Source organism: Pseudopodoces humilis, chromosome 18 (assembly GCF_049639895.1).
Source record: "Pseudopodoces humilis isolate 2021_Gansu_Grassland_sample_001 chromosome 18, ASM4963989v1, whole genome shotgun sequence".
NCBI lineage: Eukaryota > Metazoa > Chordata > Aves > Passeriformes > Paridae > Pseudopodoces > Pseudopodoces humilis.
This window is the reverse complement of record NC_142217.1, coordinates 3,965,651-3,985,454: the sequence shown is the minus strand read 5'-3', so window position 1 is coordinate 3,985,454 and position 19,804 is coordinate 3,965,651. Positions and strand designations below refer to the sequence as shown.

At 56.1% G+C, this 19,804-nt stretch overlaps 3 protein-coding genes across 5 annotated transcripts in view; 1 reads left to right on the top strand and 2 right to left on the bottom strand.

Annotated features, from left to right (window-relative positions):
* Nucleotides 1-3,615, bottom strand: part of CORO7 (coronin 7) — a 35,072-nt gene extending 31,457 nt beyond the window's left edge. The window contains exons 1-3 of one of the 2 annotated variants that reach the window (XM_005523148.3): nt 3,483-3,615; nt 419-515; nt 116-190 (exon numbers count right to left, since the gene is read on the bottom strand). In XM_005523148.3, the coding sequence (XP_005523205.2) occupies nt 116-190; nt 419-515; nt 3,483-3,542 (232 nt within the window). In that variant the 5' untranslated portion in view covers nt 3,543-3,615. Of the gene's footprint in view, nt 1-115; nt 191-418; nt 518-3,482 lie in introns of those variants that run through there. The other variant, XM_088063882.1, reaches the window with a different exon arrangement.
* Nucleotides 3,616-4,619: 1,004 nt separating this feature from the next.
* Nucleotides 4,620-14,563, top strand: DNAJA3 (DnaJ heat shock protein family (Hsp40) member A3). Of its 2 annotated transcripts, XM_014252799.2 has the most exons (12): nt 4,620-4,836; nt 4,947-5,080; nt 5,479-5,562; nt 6,121-6,333; nt 7,056-7,208; nt 8,012-8,159; nt 8,834-8,898; nt 9,636-9,764; nt 10,187-10,302; nt 10,592-10,689; nt 12,683-12,799; nt 13,501-14,563. In XM_014252799.2, the coding sequence occupies exons 1-11, from the start codon at nt 4,620-4,622 to the stop codon at nt 12,784-12,786; spliced, it is 1,461 nt and encodes a 486-aa protein (XP_014108274.2). In that variant the 3' UTR covers nt 12,787-12,799; nt 13,501-14,563. The 2 variants fall into 2 exon arrangements, with proteins under 2 accessions (XP_014108274.2, XP_087920354.1); XM_088064228.1 differs by lacking the exon at nt 12,683-12,799 and having other exon boundaries at nt 4,677-4,836.
* Nucleotides 14,199-18,793, bottom strand: NMRAL1 (NmrA like redox sensor 1). Its single transcript, XM_005522815.3, has 6 exons — nt 18,651-18,793; nt 18,453-18,517; nt 18,073-18,311; nt 17,079-17,328; nt 16,415-16,605; nt 14,199-15,487 (listed from the first exon to the last, which is right to left on the bottom strand). The coding sequence occupies exons 2-6, from the start codon at nt 18,490-18,492 to the stop codon at nt 15,317-15,319; spliced, it is 891 nt and encodes a 296-aa protein (XP_005522872.1). The 5' UTR covers nt 18,493-18,517; nt 18,651-18,793; the 3' UTR covers nt 14,199-15,316.
* Between the last annotated feature and the right edge of the window lie 1,011 nt (nt 18,794-19,804).

Sequence of the window (19,804 nt, the reverse complement as noted above, 5' to 3'; positions counted from 1 at the left end):
TGGCAGACAGCCCACCATGGCCAGCCAGGCTTGGAGTCAGCACCTGAGCCCCCCCCACAGCCCATGTGGGGCCAAACACATCCTGTGGAGGTGGGAGGTGGCACCTGACACCCACCTGAGTGGCAGCAGAGCTGAGATATGGTCCTCTTGCCCCCATCCTCACACTCCAGCGGCACAATGCCCAGCACTCCTGCAGGAGAGGACACAGGAGCAGGTCAGGAATCCCCCAGCCTGGGACACACGAGGGCCACCCAGCTTTCCAATGCAAGCCAAGAGCTGGGAAACTGTCAGCACTTTTGGGGATCTCAGGGAAAGCCTCCTCCACTCACTCTGGGGTCTGGGGGACTGACCCACCACCCAGCCCCACAGGGATGCCTGGAACACTCCCCAAGCAGTGCAGGGGACCCTTGTGCCTCACCGGCTGCCTCGGCGTTGAAGGCGATCCAGCAGCAGCTGGCCTTCACATGGTTCCCACAGGATGTGACAGAGCCTGCTCGGATACCACTGATCCAAGCCTGGGATGGAGAGGGAAAAAACATGTCAGGGGCTGCCTTGTTATGGCAGGGCCTGGAGCACGGCTGGAGGACCATTGGCACAGTGTGGCCAGAGACCTCAGGCCCAGAGGAACTCCCATGGTAACAGAGAGCTGGAGACTGCTGACATCAATGGGATTTGTCCCATCCTCTGAGGTGTCCCAGGGCAGTGTGGCTGCTCACGATCCTGTCACAGAGCACAGCCCCTCCCTGGGGCTGAAAGGTGGGACACAGGAGGGACACAGGAGCATCCCAGCTCCCGGTGCTGCCTCTTCCCCAGACTGGCCCATCTCTGGGCTGTCCCAATGTGAGAAGTGCTTAGAGGTCTTTGCAATAAACTGGGGCCAGGGAATCTGGATGGGACAAAAGCTCTTGGGCTGTGAAGCACCACAGGGTCAGGCTGTGGCTGACCAAGGCAAATAAACACCTCCAGCAGCACACTTCTCATATGGACACACAGCTCCAAAACCAACCTCCCACTCTGCAGTGTTTCCCAGGGCTGACCACTGCACTTGTGGGGCCCTGGGACACCCTCCATCAGCCAGACCCTCTCCAGGTGACAGACACCCCACCTCAAGCAGCCACCAGGGCCACGAGCTCCCTGGCACACCCAGGCCCAAGTCCAACCCTTGACAGTGGCAATGGCAGGTGTTTTATGGCTGGCACCAGGCCTTGTGCCCACAGCAGCCCCTGGAGCTGCAGCAGGTGTCCAGAGCAGTGGATACCCCACAAACTGGGCAGGTACCCGGGTAGGGAAGGGAAACCCCGAGCCCCAGGTTTCCTGTCCTTGCACAAGTTCCGTTTGAGGCCTGACAGGGAGCAGTGGTTCCTGCAGCACTTCCTCCTGTCACAGCTCGCTGCAGACCTGTTAACCCTTCTCCTGCCAAAGGCAGGTTCCTGTCCCCACACCCAGCAGGTGGGCAGGGGGCTGCAGTGGGGATGGGGAACAGGTCTGGAGCATGAACAGGACCCTGAAATAAGGGTCCCACTATCTGCATCTCGTCACCCTGCACTGGGCCCTCAGTGAGGGGGACACCAGTCACATCTGGCCCCCAGCACCCAGGGGTGCCACGCAGGACCCCTGCAGTGAGGTTTCACAGAGCCGGTCCAGCCTGACCCCACGATTTCCCTGTGCACAGGCAGCAGCCCTCAAGGAAGTGATCCTTCCTGCAGCGTGCCAGCTCGGCCAGGAAAGCACGTGAAACCATCCTGGCTACATCCCCAGAACAGACTGTGAGCTCTCAAGGACCATCAGCCAGCAGAGCCCTGCAGATGCTGCCTGAAGAGGAGACTCAGATGTGATCCCTGATGTTTACACTGTGCCTCCCGATCCAGCCAGGTCAGGTGTCTGCTCGTGCCTCCATAAACAGGTGCCCAGCTGGGGACAGAACAGAGCTTCCCGCTGTGACACCTGAGATGGGTCTGGACACAAGACTTCCTTCTCCACCTCCTGCCCTACGGGGAGCGCATGGCCTCGCTTCCAAGGATACAATTCATGCCTGAATGGGGAATGCCTTTTGGAAAGGCCACCTTGCACAGATCCCTCCCTGAACACAGGGAGAGCACGCTGTCCCTCGGAGCTCCCCCATCATGGAACTAACACCATGTCCTGCCCAGCCAGGTGTCCCAGCACCCACACCCCACAGGCACACACACTCCCTGCTGCCAGTGACTCATCTGAAGCCTGGGATTCACAGCCAAACATTCATCCAACTGAGATTTCGGAGACCTGACACCTGCTCTGCAGACACACCAAGGGTGGCACGCTGTGGGCATGGGGGCACCACATCCCCTCCCACAGCTGAAGCTCAGAGGATGTTTTGGATGCTTGCTGGATTTGCAGAGGCGTGTGAGCACAGACCATGCTGGCTGGGTGCAAGGACAGTTTGGCTGGGAAGTTACAGAGAAGGACTGTGCACACAGCCAAGGGCTGGGAGCAGCAGCAGCCTCACTCATGGCCATGGTGGTGAGGAGGTGCTGGGTGGGGGGTGCCCAGCTCGGGGAGCCTTCAGAAGGGTTGTGTGTCCAGGTAATACTCCTTGATGTGACTCACCCAGCCCTGACCCTGCATCTCTGCCCCCTACCCTGCCCTGCCAAATCTGTAGGGACAGGGATCTGGGACACTGCCCTGGCCCAGCTCTGTGGTTTGGGGGACAGCAGGGCAGGGCTACCCACTGCCAACACCGTGCCAGGATGGACTGTGATGCTTGGCATGATTGGAGCTGGCTGTTCATGGAGCAGAGGCCGGAGCTGGGCACCACATGGCTCTGTGCTGCCCAGCGAGACCCCCAGAGCTGCCTGGCCCCAGCGGTGCCGAGCTCAACAGCTCATGGCTGGGGTGATGGAGCTCAGCAGCATCCCGTGGGGCCCAGCACTTCCTCTGTGCCTGTGAAAGCGGGGTGGCAGAGCGGGGTGGCAGGAGTGAGGCCCAGCATCTCACACTCACTGCATGGCTCCCTGGCTGGCACAGACCAGGAGGGTGAGATACCGAACGGCAGCGGGCAGCAAGAACCGGGGATGCACCGTCTGTGCCAGCCGTGCCCAGCGGCAGGAGTGGAGCTGCCACCATGGGACGGGTACCCCATGCCAGCCGCTGTCGGCCGTGGGGGCTCCCCCGGCCGAGGAGAGGGCTGGGGTTCCCCAGCAGCCCCACCTGCGGAGCGCCCGGGGCCCGGATCCTCCGCGGACGCCGGGATGGGCAGCAGCGGGTGCCAAGGAGGGGCCGTCCGGGCGACGGACCCGCCCCGCAGCCGGGGGACGCGGGCACGGCCCCGCCACACCGGCGATGCCGCAGCTGCGGGGCCCAGAGCCGCGCCCTGCCGGTGCCGCGGGGCGGGGTCGGTCCTGCCCTGTCCCTGTCCCCGTGCCTGTCCCTGTCCCTGCCCGCCGGCAGCGCCAGCCCCGCCGCCCCCGCGATCCCCCGGCACTGGCGGGTCCCGCAGCGCTCACCTCCCTGCGGGGCAGCCGGGCCTCGGTGTGCCGGAACTTGGACGCCTTGAAGCGGTTCATGGCGCTCCGGTTGTACCGCACCGAGCCGTGCCCAGCCCAGCCCGGCCCAGCCCAGCCCGGCCCGACCCGGCCCCGCCGCTCCGCCCGCCCCGGGGCCCCGCCCCAGCCCCGCCCCTGGGCCGGCCCCGCCGGACCCCCCGCCCCACGTGTGTCCCGTGTGTCCCGTGTGTCCCGTGTCCCCCGTGTCCCCGCTGTCACCGTGAGCGGGGCACACACCCTCCATCCCGGCTCCTCGGAGCCCCCAAGAGCCTCCAACCCCCGCGTCGGAGCCACCTGTGGTGACTGTCCGGCGGTCCCGGCCCCTTCCTTGCCTCCCCCGGCGGCTCGTGGTCACCCCGTGCCGTGACCCAGCTGTCACCCAGCCCTCCTGCCACACAAGGCCAGCGGTCCCGCCGGGCTCTGGGTTAAGGACAGCGGGAGGTTTCCGGTGCCGTGGGCTCAGCGTGCTCGCCCCCTCCATGGCCTGGTAGCGGTGAACAGAGACCTTTGTGTACTCACGGCTGCGGGGAAGGGAGGAGGAGGAGGAGGAGGGAGCGCTGGCTCTGAGCCCACTGAGCCCTCTGGGCCCGGCTGTGGCGTCACCCACGGCCGGTGGAGGCCAGGCCTCCTGCCCTGCCTTCACCCGGGCTGTGACAGCGGCGTGTGCACAGCAGGAGCTGACACGTCTCTGTCGCCTCCCCCGTGCCGAAGCCCCCAGCCTGTGCTGAGGAGCGCTCGGAGGCGCCAGCCCCGGTGACGAGGGCGGGAGAGAGACGCGCTTGGCACGAATCGTCCTCCCCCTCTCCAGAGGAAAGCCGCTGCCTCGCTGTGGGCGCTGTGTCAGGGCGGGTACCGTGCCAGGCTGCTGCGCTGTGTGGTGTGGGCGCTGTGCTACTACACTCGCTTCTGTGAGATATTTCACCTGCTAGGGGAGAAGGGCAGCAGCCCTGGAAGGGCGCAGACGGAGGGCAGCGTTCCCAGCCCTGCTCCATGAGGGAACCACAGAGGGCAGCGCCCGCCCGTCCCCAGCACGCTCCCGTCCCGCCGACCCCCGCGCATGCGTAAGCGTGGCGCACTCACGGCCGCTGCGCCGTGCGCATGCGCGGCCCGTCCCCGCCGCGGGGTGCGCAGGCGCAGCGCCGCGCGCGGGCCAAGATGGCGGCCGGGAGCGCGTCTCGCTGGGTCGCGGCGGCCGCGGGGCGGGGGGGGGGGGGCGGGCGGCCGCCGCCGCTGCTGGTGCTCCGCGGGCCCCGCCCCCCCCCCCCCCGCGCCCCGCGCCGCCTCCTGCTGCTCCGGGCCGGGCTCTGCGCCGCGGGTGAGCGAGCTGGGGCCGGGCCGGCGGGGCGCGGGTCTTTTCCCCCGGCCGTGTCCTTTCCTCCGCCCGGCCCGGCCCTCACGGCGGCTCCTCTCCCTCCTCTCCCGCAGGGACGAAACGCGCTGCCGCCGCCGCCGCCGCCGCTTTCCACAGCAGCGCGGCCCGCGCCAAGGAGGACTATTACCAGGTGCTGGGGGTGCCCCGCACCGCCACGCAGAAGGAGATCAAGAAGGCCTATTACCAGGTGCGGCGGGACCGGCCGGGCCCAGCGCCCCGCGGGCAGCCAGGGGAGCCAGGTTCCTTGCGTGGAACAAACCCATCCCCGTGTTCGGAGCCCCTGGAGACGAGGGGAGGAGGCAGTGGGAAAGCTCAGCACATGGCCTTGGGGCTCGCTTCCAAAGCATGGTCTGCCTGCGCTGCCATCGCTTGCCTCCTTCCAGAAGGATCGGGGCTTGCTGAGAAGATCAGGAGCAGCTCCTGTAGTTCCTTGTTTTGGGTTGATAAAGGAAAACAAAGGGTTTTAGTTCCCGGGAATGCATCTAGTGAATGTCAGGTTCTGCCTGATGTGTTTTTCCTGGCATGTGAGATGTGCTAAGGTAAATAACTCCTGCCTGTCCCTAATAGTTGGTTTTTGTTTTTTAGTTGGCAAAGAAATACCACCCTGACACAAACAAGGACGACCCCAAAGCAAAGGAGAAGTTCTCTCAGCTGGCAGAAGCCTACGAGGTAAAAGCAAAATTTTATTGTGATGAGGAGGAGGAAAGATTAGAGGATAGATGAGGGGAAACATTTCCTGTAAAACCATGGTTGATTTTTGATGCACTTCAATCTGGAGCACCTCTGTCCCAAGAAATTAGTTGGTCCAAGTATCTGATTTATCTGCTTTGGGCTCTTTCAGTTTTTCCCTTCCTTAGCAGTGACTGTCATGGATGTCACTTCATGGAATTATTGTCAGTTTAAATAATTGAATAAAAAACCTGTCAGCGGGTGTTTGAGACAGAGGGACTTTAACTCTGCTCCCCCAGTCCTGTTTTTTCATTCCAGCACTCTTCAGCTGATAGAATAGTGATCAGCTGCTTAATATGAGTTATTTCTGTTTTTTATAAATTAGTAAGATCTTGTCATTTTTCTGGTGATGAGCCAGGAGACACCAGGGAAGCAGCAGCTTGTCCTTAACCCTTGTGGTGCTGAGAACTGAGCGAGACCTTGCTGGAAGGTCTGAGACCAGAGCCAGGGGTTCTCCTGGATCCTGCAATCCCTGCAGGCCCCATTCCTTGCCTGCAGGTGCTGAGTGACGAGGTGAAGAGGAAGCAGTACGATGCCTACGGCACGGCGAGCTTCGAGGCCGGCGCGGCCGGGGCTGGGGCTGGCGCGGGGCGGCAGTACTGGAGCAGCGGCCCCTCCATCGACCCCGAGGAGCTCTTCAGGAAGATCTTTGGGGAGTTCTCAGGATCCCCTTTTGGCGATTTTCAGACTGTCTTTGACCAGCCACAGGAGGTAGGAGCTGCCTTTATTTAGGATTGAAATGGGAAATTCAAACCAGTGTTTTCCCCAGCTTCTGTCACAGAGCGCTGTGGGAGCTTTAGCAAGGGGTTATTTCTGGGAATGTCAGTGTGTGTGTCCCATGGCATGTCTCATAGTTTCTCATAGTCTCATAGTTCTGCTAAGTTGTGCAGAAACACACCCCACACCTCCAGACATGGTTATTTTTTCTGGGCTTGAGCTACTTCTCTGGTGTTTACTGACATCACCCAGCAGTGCCAAGCTGGCAGTACTCTCCAGTTCCATCGTTGTTTCTGCTGCAAGTTGATTTATGTATGCCTGCTTTGATCTATAATGCTAAAACCCACAAAATACCTTGTAACTACAAACCTGGCCTTCCAGCAATGTGTTTGGCTGCTTAATTGGCTTAATTTTGCAACTTCATTAGCTTCACATTGCAGTGAGGCCCATAATAAAAGCTGTCTTGTTCTTCGTGCTGGAGCTAAGTGCTCCTTTAGGTGTTGGTGGTTCATGTGTTGTCTTCAGAAGTGTTTGGTACTCCTGGTTTTACTAAAAATGATCTTTTTCGTATAAGGAGAATTTCCTCTTTTGATCAGTCATCTTTACTGATGACTTCTATTTTAAGCATTGTTTGGTATTTAGCCTAAACTCTTCTCAGGCTCCTTAAGGCCCTGTCACACCTCAGTCATGGATCTATATCCATGTTTCCTGTGCAGTATATCATGGAACTGACATTCACCCAAGCTGCAAAAGGTGTTAACAAGGAGATTGTGGTGAACATCCAGGACTCCTGTGTGCGCTGCGATGGCAAAGGACACGAACCTGGCACCAAAGCTCAGCGCTGTCACTACTGCAATGGCACAGGCATGGTAAGTGCTGAGCAGGACACCAGTTCTGCTGTGCTTGCCCTTCCTGGGAGAGTCACTTCATTCCATGGGGGAAAATTCTCACCACACTCATCAGCTTATCTCGGGTAAAGCTGAGTTAACGTCAGCTTGATGCTAATAGGCACTAGGAAGATTTTCTTTGTGTTAAAGTGCTGTGCCTCACTGCAAGCATGAGCCTTCAGGCTGGATCCTCTGCTCCTGCACATCCCACAAACCATACAAATATAATGTAACAGCTCTGAAATTCCTTAGGCAATAAATGGATATCTTTTGACTTAGGTGGTGGAGGAAGGCGGTGAAAACCCAAGGGTAATAATAAAATAAGAAGATACTGGTAATAATGGAGCTGCAGGCTTTGAGTTTCCATGCATCTGATTCCTTGTGTGCTTCAGTCTGGTGGGCGGCTCTCACAGTTCTGTCCAGAGCTTAGTCACCATAAGGTTTTCTTGGACACTGGCAGTAATTCATTTAAATGCATTGTCCTTGGATTCATCAGAACACAGATGTTTGTAGCACTGTAAGGAGCTTTGTCCCTTCCTGTACATTAAAGCCTAGCCAGTGAGGGTGGTGTGTTTCCCTTGCCCTCACCACGTGACACTTGCTCGTAGTACTGCTGGTGTTCAGTGGAAATCGGATGCGATGGTGATGGATTTCAGAGCCAGCTTTGTGCTGAAGGATATCTCTGTTCTGACAGGGGGTGTGTGTGATCAGAGCTCAAACATGCTGTGTGAAAAGTCCCCTGTCAGTACTCATTACTTGCCCACCACGTGTTTGTTCCTCCCCAGGAGACGATCAACACGGGCCCGTTCGTGATGCGCTCCACGTGCCGGCGCTGCGGCGGCCGCGGCTCCATCATCACCACGCCCTGCGTCGTGTGCCGGGGCACGGGGCAGACCAAGCAGAAGAAGACAGTGATGGTTCCTGTGCCAGCTGGTCAGTGTTGTACCTGTCTGCTGCTCTCTCTTAAAGAACTGTAGTTATTTACTGCCACTGCTAGGTACAAATGGGATGGCAGACCTTTTGCTGCAGATAAATGGTCTTTAAAGTAAAGCAGATTGAGAACTTGGCAATGGAACGGGCTAGTGATGAGCTGAGCCTTCTGGCCATGGATATAAATGTTTGCTTTGCCCTTCCTGAGCTTTGGTTCTTGCCTGGGTCCTCCTAGGCAAGTTTTGAAGAGTGAGTCTCTGAAAGTTTTGTTGCCATTGATCTTTCATTTTTCCTTGACAAATCTGGGAGAGGGTGGGAATCCCAAAAGCCTTGGCTTGGCTCAGAGGGGTGTGCTGATGGCCTTCCTCACCAGAGAGGAGAATTCAGTGGCGAAGAAATTCAGAGGGGAATTCTTTGAGACCACCCTGGGTAAGCAGCCTGTAACTTTCCTGCATCTTGTGGAGGCTGCTGTGTTCCTTAATCCCAATGCATTTTGTAAAGAATTCTGTAGATATTGATGCAACAGACGTGTTGGGGACACAGGGATCACCTCAGAGGTATAAACATATGCTGACCCCTTCTCTTTTAGTCTGTGGTGGTCAGCTCTTGGGATTGGCAAGTTGTAGGTATCCATGTCACACGACCCAAGGTGACATTCTGTTCTGTTCTGATTGCAGGTGTTGAGGACGGGCAGACAGTTCGGATGCCTGTGGGGAAGAAAGAAATTTTCATTACATTCAAGGTATGTATCCCAGGCTGGTTTATTATTTAAGTTGGTTGTTCCCTTCTCAGCTGCCTGGGAAAGGACTGCAGAATGGGCCGAGGAGGAAGAGCCAGTGATCCTTTGGAACAGCTGAGGTAACGTGATCCCTGTGAACTTTCTGAGACAGCAGGAGATCTGCATTGTAGCAAGGGGGGTAACTTTGAATCTGTTGTTGAAGAATCGCTGCTTGTTCCAGGGCCAGGCCCTTAGAGTGGTGTGAATCAAAATGCAGAGTAGATTCTTCATGCCTTGAGTTTTTGACTTGGATTTGAGGGAGCTTCCTGCTGGCAGGGGTGGCAGAGCTGTGGGAGGTGCCACAGGAGGCTGCCTGGTGAAGTGTCCTTTTGCAGCTTCAGGGCTGCTTTGCACCTGTGCTGTAGCTGGGCCTCTTCTCCTGTCACAATCCTGCCACACACACCCCTGTTAAGGAGAATTTTTTTTTCAGCACCTCTATCATGGTGCAGGAGGGTTTATTATCTATAATGACAGAAGGATTAGAGAAGGGAGTTCCTGAGGAAGGAAGCTGGGATCCTTCCAATCCTTTGGCTAGTTCAGTTATGTCAAGATCTGTGTTTTAGTAGAAGACCAAATATTAACTCACAGTTCTTAGCCATGCAGTTTGGGGATGGTATATTTTTCTTCCTGAGACCCCTGGGAGCAGTTTACCAGGAGAACAGAGTGTGCTCACTGCTTTTGGGACCTTTCCTGCCCTCCAGGTTCAGAAGAGCTCTGTGTTCCGACGAAACGGAGCCGATATCCACTCGGATCTCCTGATCTCAGTAGCTCAGGCCGTGCTGGGAGGCACAGCCCGGTGTCAAGGCTTGTATGAGACAATCAACATCACGGTGAGTGCCAATACCCTGGCCATGAATCAGTGGGGGGCACAGCAGAGGCTTCTCCTTTGCTGCAAAGGTGGGGAAAATCTCCTAAGTCTGCCAGTACTGCATTTCAGACTCCTTCAGGACTGAGCCTTGGGTAGTTTGTGACCTGCCTGGTCACAGCTTCTTTCCTGTTGCTGTGTAGGGACAGGGAAAGAAAGGGATTGCTGGACAAACCCTACCCGTGTGGGGTTCTTTACTTTTTCCTTCAAAAGTTTTTCCATCATTACTGGCTTAGCTTTGGGATGTGTCCCTGTGCATAATGAGCATACCAGTGCTCTTCCATCCTACTTGAAAGCTTGTTGGAAAGGCAGATAATTCTTATGGATGTGTAATTATTGTATAAATGTTTAATTAGAGTAATAAATGTGACACCTGTCTATTTTTAGATACCCCCTGGTATTCAGCCAGACCAGAAAATTAGAATGAGTGGGAAAGGCATTCCCAAGGTCAACAGCTATGGCTATGGAGACCACTACATCCACATAAAGATAAAAGTTCCTCAGTAAGTAGAGCTAAAACAAGTTCCTGTGAAATCTTAAAAACTTTTTGCAAGAAATGTTGTTTAGAAGTTGTGAAAATTCTATGAAATGCAGTGGGTCCTGTGTTTCCTCTTCCACTGAGAGTATTTTATAGATCATTCCTCACAGGTGGCTCATTTAAAGAGTACATGTATTCCTGGTGTATTCCTACACAATGAACTCCAGTCCCTGCCCCTCATGGGTGCTGCTGGGGGAGGTTTGGGGGGCTCTGGGACCCCCAGGCCATCCCTGAGCCCTGTCCTGGTGCCACAGGAGGCTGACAGATCGCCAGCGAGCCTTAATGATGAGCTACGCTGAGGACGAGGCCGACGTGGACGGCACCGTGAACGGGGTCACCAACACAGCGTCAGGTGAGTGAGGGAACTCCTGCCCCTTCCCTGGGCAGTGCTGTGGGAGTGCAGAGTGCTCCCTGGCCATTCCTGGGGAGCAAGGTGAGCCAGGGTCACTGTGGCAGCACAGCCTGGTGTAACAAAAATAGCTCTAGTGTGATATTAACAGGCTGTAGCACACAGCAGGGAGGCAGCCTCTTCCCAGGAAGCTCTATTCCATACTTATTGTGCAAATCCATGTGTGAACAGAGAGCAGGCATTGAGTTCTCCAGGGTCTAGACAAGCTGTGCTGATGAATGCCTCCTGCTCCCTGCTTCCCCTGTGCCAGGACTTGCCTTGAGGCAGAAAAGCAAATGTACTTCAAGCCAGTTTCCTGTGTGATCCCAATCCTGAGCACAGCAGGGCTGTTTCTCCTGGAATGCTGATGGGGGTTTCTGTTGGGGCTGAGCTCTGTGTGTGTGGGGAAACCTGGGCTAGGAGTGTCCATTGGTGGCAGTGTCAGCTCTGCTCAGTGGACAGCCTCCAGCACCATGGAGGAGTGAGAGCAATTGGGAGCTTTGTGAAGCTCCAGATGGAAAACTGAGATTCAGCAATTGTGTTTTTTAAGTTTCAGGGATGAGGTGCTTGGAAGAGGCAGCAGCTAAAGGCAAAATACATTAGGTAAAATATTGAGGAAGGAGCTTTGGCTACTGGAAAGCAGTTTTTTCTTTGCTTAATTGGAAAAATGAACTTAAATCCCACTGGATTTTGGTTTTGGTTTGAAACCCAGCAGGGCATTTATGACTAGGCAAGGGTGAGAGCCTTTTGGAGCTGTTGAATGATCCCAGGATCTGCTCTACTACATGCCAAAGTGTGGGCCATATAGGCTTAGGTGCAGGATATTAGAAGGCAGCATCTGCCAAATGCTTCCCAGTGTTGTGTTTTATAATGCTTTCCTAACACAGAGATGACATCTTTCCCATATTACAGTCAGCCTTGGGGGAAGGGCAGAGAGCTCTGAGCACTGAATTTCCATTCCAGCTTTTTAAAGGCATGAATGTGCCAAAGAGAAAAAGAAACACTCTTAAAACTAATTTTTTAAAAAGCAAACCTTCAAGTTTTTACCACGCTGAAGCAGCAAGGTGGGTTAAAACAACGCCAGTAGGTCGCAGTGTAGAGACAGGCTGTGCTGAGGGAGGCGTGTCCTGCCTCGGGATTTCATTCCATTGCATCAGTCCTAGCCCAGCACTCAGCCCTGGGAAGCTGGGGAGCACCAGACTCTGCATTCTCCGTGCACAAAGAAAGCTTGAGGGGGCGTTTGGGATCTTGTTATTGATAGTTTTACTGTAGAAAAAAAGCAGATTAGCAAAGAGGTCCCCTTTGTTCTCATTATAGCCACTTCTGAGGGACAAAAAGTTCTCAGGACCTGTTCATAGAGGACAGTTTTAACATTCCTTATCTGGAGAGTTGGTCTGAAATACTTGTAGCCTTTTTCATTCTACATGAGTTAGTTTTCTTCTTGATACTGTCTGAGAAATGCTTGCAATGACATAAATCAGGCTCCTGGTGTGGTTTTGCACTGCTTTGCAAGGACACAACCTTGAATCAGGAAGAACTTGTTTCAGGGACCACCAGTATAGATTTTTTAACTCTGTAGAGTCCTGGCTGGCTGTGATTGAGTTCACTGCTTGTTTTTAGTGGCAGATTCTCAGTTCCAAGCACTTGTTTCCAAAGCCTCTGGGGTCCCTGACTCACTCAATTGCGCAGCATGAGAATTCCCTTGCCAGTTGGAGGGCTGGGGAAAGGGGAACAGCTCAGCACCTGAGCTCTTGGTTGGCTTTTCCACTTGTGGGATCCAGGCTCCTCAGTGCTTTCACCGCAAGGGGTCCAGTTCTGTGGCTCACTTCAGGTGCAGCCCTGGATGTGAGGGAGCAGCACAGCCAGCTGCTTTCTCTTGGCCATTCCCTGTCCAAAACACCCCTCTGGTCCTGGTGGGAGATGTCTCTGACTGCAGCCCTTTGCTGTTTGTGTCCAGGTGGCAGGGCCACGGCTAGCGCTGACGCAGGCGGGGATAGGCCTGAGGCTCAGGAGAACAAGGAGGGATTCCTTTCCAAACTTAAGAAAATGTTTACCTCCTGACACCCCATCCGAGGTAGGAGGCCTCTTGTGTTTCACTGTTGTCTTTCCCCCACACTGAGCACTTCCTGGGAGATGGAAGCACAATAGCACAGAGCTGCTTCTCACTTAGCCTCAGGCCTTCCAGCCGTGGGTGTGCACAGCCCTAGTTGTCCCTTGGGACCTGGAGCAACAAGCCAGGGATTAAAGTGCATTGCTGCTGCAGCAAAGAGCAGCACAGATGCTGGGTGCACCCTGGGGGAGGTGGCTGGCCTCCCCTGCAGCTCTGTTGCTGGAGCTGTGCCCAGTTCCAAGCACTGAGCGTGTTCCCATGAGCTGGTCCCACTGGGACCGGGTTCTGCCACACAAATCCTGGGCTGCAGAGCCACTGGTGCTGCACACTCGGGCTGGATTCACCCCTGCCATTGGCTAACATCACCAGGGATGAGCCAGCCTTTGTCACAGAGCACAGCAAACCCCACCATGCATCACTGCAGTGTAACTCAGGTGCTTTAGTTGGTGCTGACCTGTTATGAGGGAGCACTGAGACTTGGAATCAGCTACAGCAGACACAGAGTCTTGGATTCCAGGAGCTCAGCTTTGCATCTTTGTAGGCTACAAAGCTGGCTGTGCTGTAGGGCTGACTGTGACAGCAGGTCAGGAGGGGAGGTGCTCCCAGAGTGGGCTGGGTGCTCATGCAGCCAGGAGATGATAACCTTCCTCTCACTTCAACTGCAGGAAAACGTTCTACTGGGAACTAGGAGCCAGCAGCAGCAGGACATCCATGCAGTTGGGGGTGAATCTTTCTGGCAGCCAGGCTCTGGAGAACACAGGATGTCAGTCAGCAGCAAAGCAAGAATCCCAGCTGGAGAGCCATGGACCACCGAGGCACCAACACAAACCCCACCCACTGTCCTAGGAACTGGCAGTGAAGGAAAACGCCAGCTTTGCAGAAGTGTGGCTCTCTGGAGGCTGTTCCACAACCCTACTGCTGCTGGAAGCTTATTTGGTAAAAGTTAAAGTATTATTTAGAATCCAAACCAGAGGAAATGTGAAATAAATATTCCAGCACAGAGCAGCAGTTTGCTGTATGGAGACCAAGCCCACCAGCTGCTCACTCAGGTGCCCTTTGGAATGCCAGGTGTGCTTGGTGAACTCTCCAGGAGGCTTGGTGGATCAGGGAGGTCTAACCTTGTCTTCACGACAGCCCTGCTGCCCTGCACAGCTCTGAGTGGAATCTCCCCATGGCTGGGCATTGTCTGAGCCCAGCTGGCCTGGCTCCCTCACAGCCCTGGGCTTTCTCTATCCTGCTGATTGCCTGCACAGAGCAGTGATGGAATCTGCACTTTGCCTCAAGTTTATCCCCCAAATAACTAAAGTTACCACACACACAACTGCTGTCGCTTCTGGACTGGTACAAATCGATCACTGAGCCCTTTGCCAGTTGGGGACAAAAATCTTTTATTACCTTAGTGCAACACCCATAGTGTAAAGGATTGGTCAAAGCATTGTTCTTTTACTTGTGTGAGAGTGCAAGTGAGGTGGATCACTCCTTCCAGATGCAGCTGAGCTCTTGCAGTGAGTATTCCATGGTTACTGTAGCCTGCTGTGTTTGTGATAGCGTGCAGGTACCATCAGCCCACCTACTAATCAGTTCAACACCAATTAAACAGGGACATGCTGTAGTCTTGCCCTTCTTAATTTGCTGAAATAAAGCACGCGTTGCCTCCTGATTAAACTTCTGTAAAGTGATTCTGTACCCATGTAAATAAGATGGACTTCATAAAGATATTTAACATGAGCTGTGCCTTGCTGCCTTGTATACTCTTCCCCCTTTCCCTCCCCTGGTAACAGGAATGAAGGTCTCTGGGACAGGCTCGAGCATTGCTAGGGGCTGGGATTGACTTGAAACACAAAGCTGCCCTATCTGAGCAGGCCTTCAGGCACATGAGGGGGAAGGGGCTTTTCCACTGAACCCTAGACAGTATAGAAAAAGTCGAGTTTTATCTCAGCTCCTTGGGACAGTGACTGAAATTATCTCCAGGAGCCCAAGGAACAGAGCCAGAGCTGTACGATGAGGAATCAGGCTCAGCTTTTGTGTTACACTCACAGGAAGCCACTGCAGTCCCTGCTTGCTCGGGTGACACTAAGCCTCCATCTCTCCAGTGGCTCACCTGCAGTGCCCAAACCTTGGTGTCATGTGCTCAGAGCTGCCTGGGAAAGGATGTGATCCTGGGAAAAAAAGGCCCCACCACCCTAAAACACCCACAATGACTAAAGCAACACCTCCCTGAGGCCAGAGTGCAAAGGCAGTGCTTCTGCCACCCCTCTGCCTGTGCTGTCCAGCACTTCCTCTTGTTCTGGCTGCCTAAATAGTCCCAGCCAGGCTGCAGGAGCACACACATGGACCAGCATATGGGCCAAGCTCCCCCAGCTGGGGCAGGATCAGCTTCTCCCTGGGGCACTGCTGGGAAGGCAGCATGGCTCAGGGCACCTCACCTCAGGTCCCCCTACCTGCTGCAGAAACCAGGGAGGAAGAGGAGGGAGGGGAGGCTCAGAAGGCATCCTTGTTGTCCCCCACCCACTGCTGGAAGGTGCGGGCCTTGGGGTTGAGCTTCATGGTCAGGGCCACGTTGCGGTCTGGCTTTAGGGCGTAGAAACGGAACATGGCAGCCATCTCCTTGGCCCCAGGGAAGTTCTGCTTCTCATACTCCTCAGGGGAGATCTGCCAACAGAATTGGGGGGAAAAACAGTGTTTCAGAGGCTGCTGGGGCTTGCCCTCAGCCTGTGAGGGGATGTGGTGAGGGCTCTGTTGGAGCAGCCTGTTGCAGCATTGCCACTGGTGAGGAGGGCTCTGCAAGGCACTTCTGCTGGGGTTGGGCAAAGGATGCAGCCCTGCCTGGCAGGAACAGCCCAGCCAGCCTAGGGCCAGCACCCAGGTCTGGCACACAGCTGGCCAGCATCTGGAGCAGCTATGAGGGAGCCCTTCCTCACACCAGAGCTATGGCTGAGGGGTTCTAGAAACTGCTTGGTCAAGGATGCAATTCAGGTTGCCATGTGGCACCCCAAAACATCCTTCCCTGCCTGAATCAAAGGGTTTGGTTCCCTGTGCCTCTGGGAGAGCAGAACCTGCAGAGAACATCAGAGGGGCTTTGTTTCTAATGAAATGTACTTAGTTCTCAAAGCAGGGAACCACCATACCCCTCATCCATTGTACTGCCTGCCTGAGGCACAACTGAAATGCAAACAAAAATTAAAAATAAGTCATGAAAGGGCAGGGAGTGGTCGGGGTGTTGTTAACAGTGACACAGCACAGAGGCCAGATCTGTTGTAATGGTGACACAGCAAAGCCCTGGGGGAAGCCCTGCTGAAGGGAAGGGCACCCAGCAGAGACTTGTGCAGGTGCCCATCCCTGGCTCTGCTGGAGACCTCCCAGCTCAGGTATCCCTCGTAGCACAGACCTGCCCGGGCACATCGTGTGCTCCACGAGCACGAGCTCAGTGACAACACCAACAGGGCAGTGTCAGTGCCAAGCTGTCCTCCAGCCACACCCAGGGGCAGCAGGACTAACCCTGGACACCAGTGCTGGGCTGTACCAAAACGAGCTAGGAGTCCCTCAGGAACATCACCTACACCAAGGGACACTTCCTACCTTGCTGGCTGTCACAGTCTTGCCCGTCTGCTGGGAGAGGATGGCAGCGTACTCTGTCTCGGTGAGCTTGCCTGTGCTGAGTCCTATCACCTGGCCAATGTACTCCCCTGGGGACTTCAGCAGGCAAAGCACAACGGGCCCAAGATCCTCCACAGCCATCCCATCCATTGGGGTGTCCCCCATGGGCAGCTCTGCATGGAGAGATTGACCCCAGCTGGAGCACAGCCCAGTTCTGAGGAGGTACAGCACAGTTTTCAGCTCCCAGTGTCTGGACATGAGGTGAGGGAGGGATGAGAGCACCCATCAAGGCAGGAGAGCAGGGCTGAGCTAAGAGAGCTTGACACCAGAGCAGCATTGTGAGTCACCCACAGCCCCACCACCTCCACCATCCCAAACACAGGCACTTGGGGTGTCCAGAGCTGCTCTGGCATCTGCAGAACAGTCCTCAGCACCACAAATAGGCCCTGGGTCTTGGTGATTTCCTGCAGGCCACCAAAAAGCTCTGAAAACCATAATGCAGCTTGCTGCGGTCAAGCTGGTAGAGGCCTCTTCACCCTGCCAGCCCACAGCCCTGTCAGTGTCTCCACCCCTCAGTCCCTGCACAGTGGGACCAGATGGGGACAGCCACAGGACAGTGACCCACAGAGCAACAGCTCCTGCTTACCCAGGACAAAGCTGTCTCCCTGCGGGGCCTTCTGCGGCTTGAAGATGGAGAGGAAGTTCTCAAAGTAGAAGGGCAGGCGGATGATGGTGGTGGGAACCCCAATTTTCTGGAAGTACTCCTCCACCACACCTTTGCCATCGAAGTGCAGCACCTCCAGCCGGCCCCCTGTCAGCTGCTGCACGTTCTCCAGGCCGCTGAACACGACGTGGTGCAGACCCTGGCGCTTGGACAGGTCAGCAAGACGCCGTCCCTGGGCCAAGGGAGAAACCAGCCATGAAGAGGGGAACGGGATATTCCCATCATCCCCACACCCTCCCTTCCCTCTGGGGAGGATCCAACTCCCACCAGCCCTCAGCTGGGACCAGTGCTGAGCACAGTGAGTTTTCCAGGTGATGCTGAATCCTCTCCTTACCTCATCATTCTTCAGAAAGACCACACCTCCAGCTTTGGAGCTCACTGCTCCACCACACATGAAAGCATCAGCACAAAGAATCTGCCTGGCCAACATACCTGCCCTAAACTATCTTATCTTTTGTTTGTTGCCATCCAGGCGCGGCAACTGCTGCCTAGCAATATCTGTCGTGGGGTGAGCACCACCCTTGGGATCTCTGATACTGCAGGATTTTGGCCCCAAAGCTGCAAGCACAGAGAGCTACAGGTCTGCAGGCAGCAACTTCAGCTCTGCCTGGGAAGGCTCTGAGGAGCCAAGTGTTCTCACTCTTGCTACTCAAACTTCTGGGAAGTGCCCTCCATAATGAATTTATCAACGCCCTGAAGGCACCAGATCCTGGAGCTGTGCAACTGCGAGGGAACAGAGAACAAGTCCTGGCTTTGCAAGAACTGGGACCTGGTGTTTGTGAGGCCTTGGGGTCTTCTGGACTGGTCGCTCAAACCATCAGGGCTGCCACAAGAGCTGTTCCCACCTCAATGCTACTCATGATCCACCCTGCCAGATCATTCCACACGCGGTCCCAGTTCACGTCAGGACAGGTACCTGCTCGATTTCCTTCTCCTTGCTGCAGTGCTCCCAGAAGTTGGTGACAATAAAGGATCCGTAGGCACCTGCCAAGGCCCGCTCCAGCGACGCCTCATCGTCCTGATCTGCCTTCACCACCTCGGCTCCCCTCCGCCTCAGCTCCTCCGCCTCCTTCTTCCTGGGGCTCCGTGTCACCGCTCGCACCCTGAAGGTGCCGTCCTCCAGCAGCGCCCGGGCCACGCCGCCGCCCTGGGCCCCTGCAGGAGCAGCCGCTCAGGGCCCGGCTCCCCGGGCTGCGCCTCGGAGCGCCCCGACTGCCACAGGGACCGAACCCCGCTCGCTCCCCGCACTCCTCACCCTCCCCCGGGCACAGCCCGGGCCTCGCCCCGAGCACTCACCGGTGGCCCCGAACACCACGATCAGCTTCTTCCCGGCCATGAGCAGCGCGGGCAGTCCCGGGGCTCTGACAGGGCGAGAAGCAGGGAGGTCGCACGGCTCAGTCCCCGGGCCGGTGCCGGGAGGGAGCGGAGCGGCTGCGGGGCCATGGCCGGGCCCGGGGGGCAGCGGGAGCGTCTTTCCATCACACGGCTCCTCACCTCGGTTCGGGTCCAATCGGCTCCGCCCGGCTCGGTTCGGGTCCAGTCGGCTCCGCCCGGCTCGGTTCGGGTCCAGTCGGCTGGGCTGGAGCTGCGAGCGTTCGTCTCTCCGGCGTGACCCGATTGTGTTCGGCTCCACCCGAATGCACTCGGCCACTCCCGGCCGGGCGCGGCTCAGATGTCAATCTCAGCCAGGCCCCGCCCACCAGCGCCAGGCCCCGCCCACCGCCGGCGTGAGGCTCCGCTTCCATCCCATCCCATCATCCCATCCCATCATCCCATCCCATCCCATCATCCCATCCCATCATCCCATCCCATCATCCCATCCCATCATCCCATCCCATCATCCCATCATCTCATCCCATCCCATCATCCCATCCCATCATCTCATCCCATCATCCCATCCCATCATCTCATCCCATCCCATCATCCCATCCCATCATCCCATCCCATCCCATCATCTCATCCCATCATCCCATCCCATCATCTCATCCCATCCCATCATCCCATCCCATCCCATCATCCCATCCCATCATCCCATCCCATCCCATCATCCCATCCCATCATCCCATCCCATCCCATCATCCCATCCCATCATCCCATCCCATCCCATCATCCCATCCCACCATATCCCATCATCCCATCCCATCCCATCATCCCATCCCATCCCATCCCATCCCATCCCATCCCATCCCATCCCATCCCATCCCGTTTAAAACCCAAGAGCCACTGTGTCACCATCTGGGAGGTCACTGGGGGTTGTGTCCCTTCCTCCCCAGGGACCCCCCAAGCGTCCCAGACTAGTCTGTGTTTCCTTGGTGTGAAAACTGCGCTGTTCCCGACACTCATCCTGCTGCTCCCTCTGGAGCTGGGACCGTTCATTATCCCCAGGTTCATTATCCCCAGGTTCATTATCCCCAGGTTCATTATCCCCAGGCAGGTGACTCTGTGCAGGTCTGAGCTGAGGATCTATCCCTGGGCACCCTCACGAGTCAACAGAGTCACCCCTGGGCCTCTCCTCTCCTCCCCTGCCCAGAGCTCCATAGGTTGAGTTTAGTAAATAAATGCGCTGAGAGATTTGGGGTTGAATCCAGTAAAAACCCCAGAAAATGTGTGAGGGATGTGTAATACACAAAGGAATATTTCAGATGTGT

Excerpts from the sequence above, each read along its gene's own strand:
- DNAJA3 (XM_014252799.2), top strand. The coding sequence starts at position 4,620 with ATGCGCGGCCCGTCCCCGCCGCGGGGTGCGCAGGCGCAGCGCCGCGCG. Across the intron at positions 5,563-6,120 it reads AGCTGGCAGAAGCCTACGAG|GTGCTGAGTGACGAGGTGAA; the intron begins GTAAAAGCAAAA and ends CCTTGCCTGCAG. Across the intron at positions 8,899-9,635 it reads AAATTTTCATTACATTCAAG|GTTCAGAAGAGCTCTGTGTT; the intron begins GTATGTATCCCA and ends CCTGCCCTCCAG.
- NMRAL1 (XM_005522815.3), bottom strand. The coding sequence starts at position 18,492 with ATGGCCGGGAAGAAGCTGATCGTGGTGTTCGGGGCCACCG. Across the intron at positions 17,329-18,072 it reads AGGAGAAGGAAATCGAGCAG|GGACGGCGTCTTGCTGACCT; the intron begins GTACCTGTCCTG and ends CCCTTGGCCCAG. Across the intron at positions 16,606-17,078 it reads GGGAGACAGCTTTGTCCTGG|AGCTGCCCATGGGGGACACC; the intron begins GTAAGCAGGAGC and ends CTCTCCATGCAG.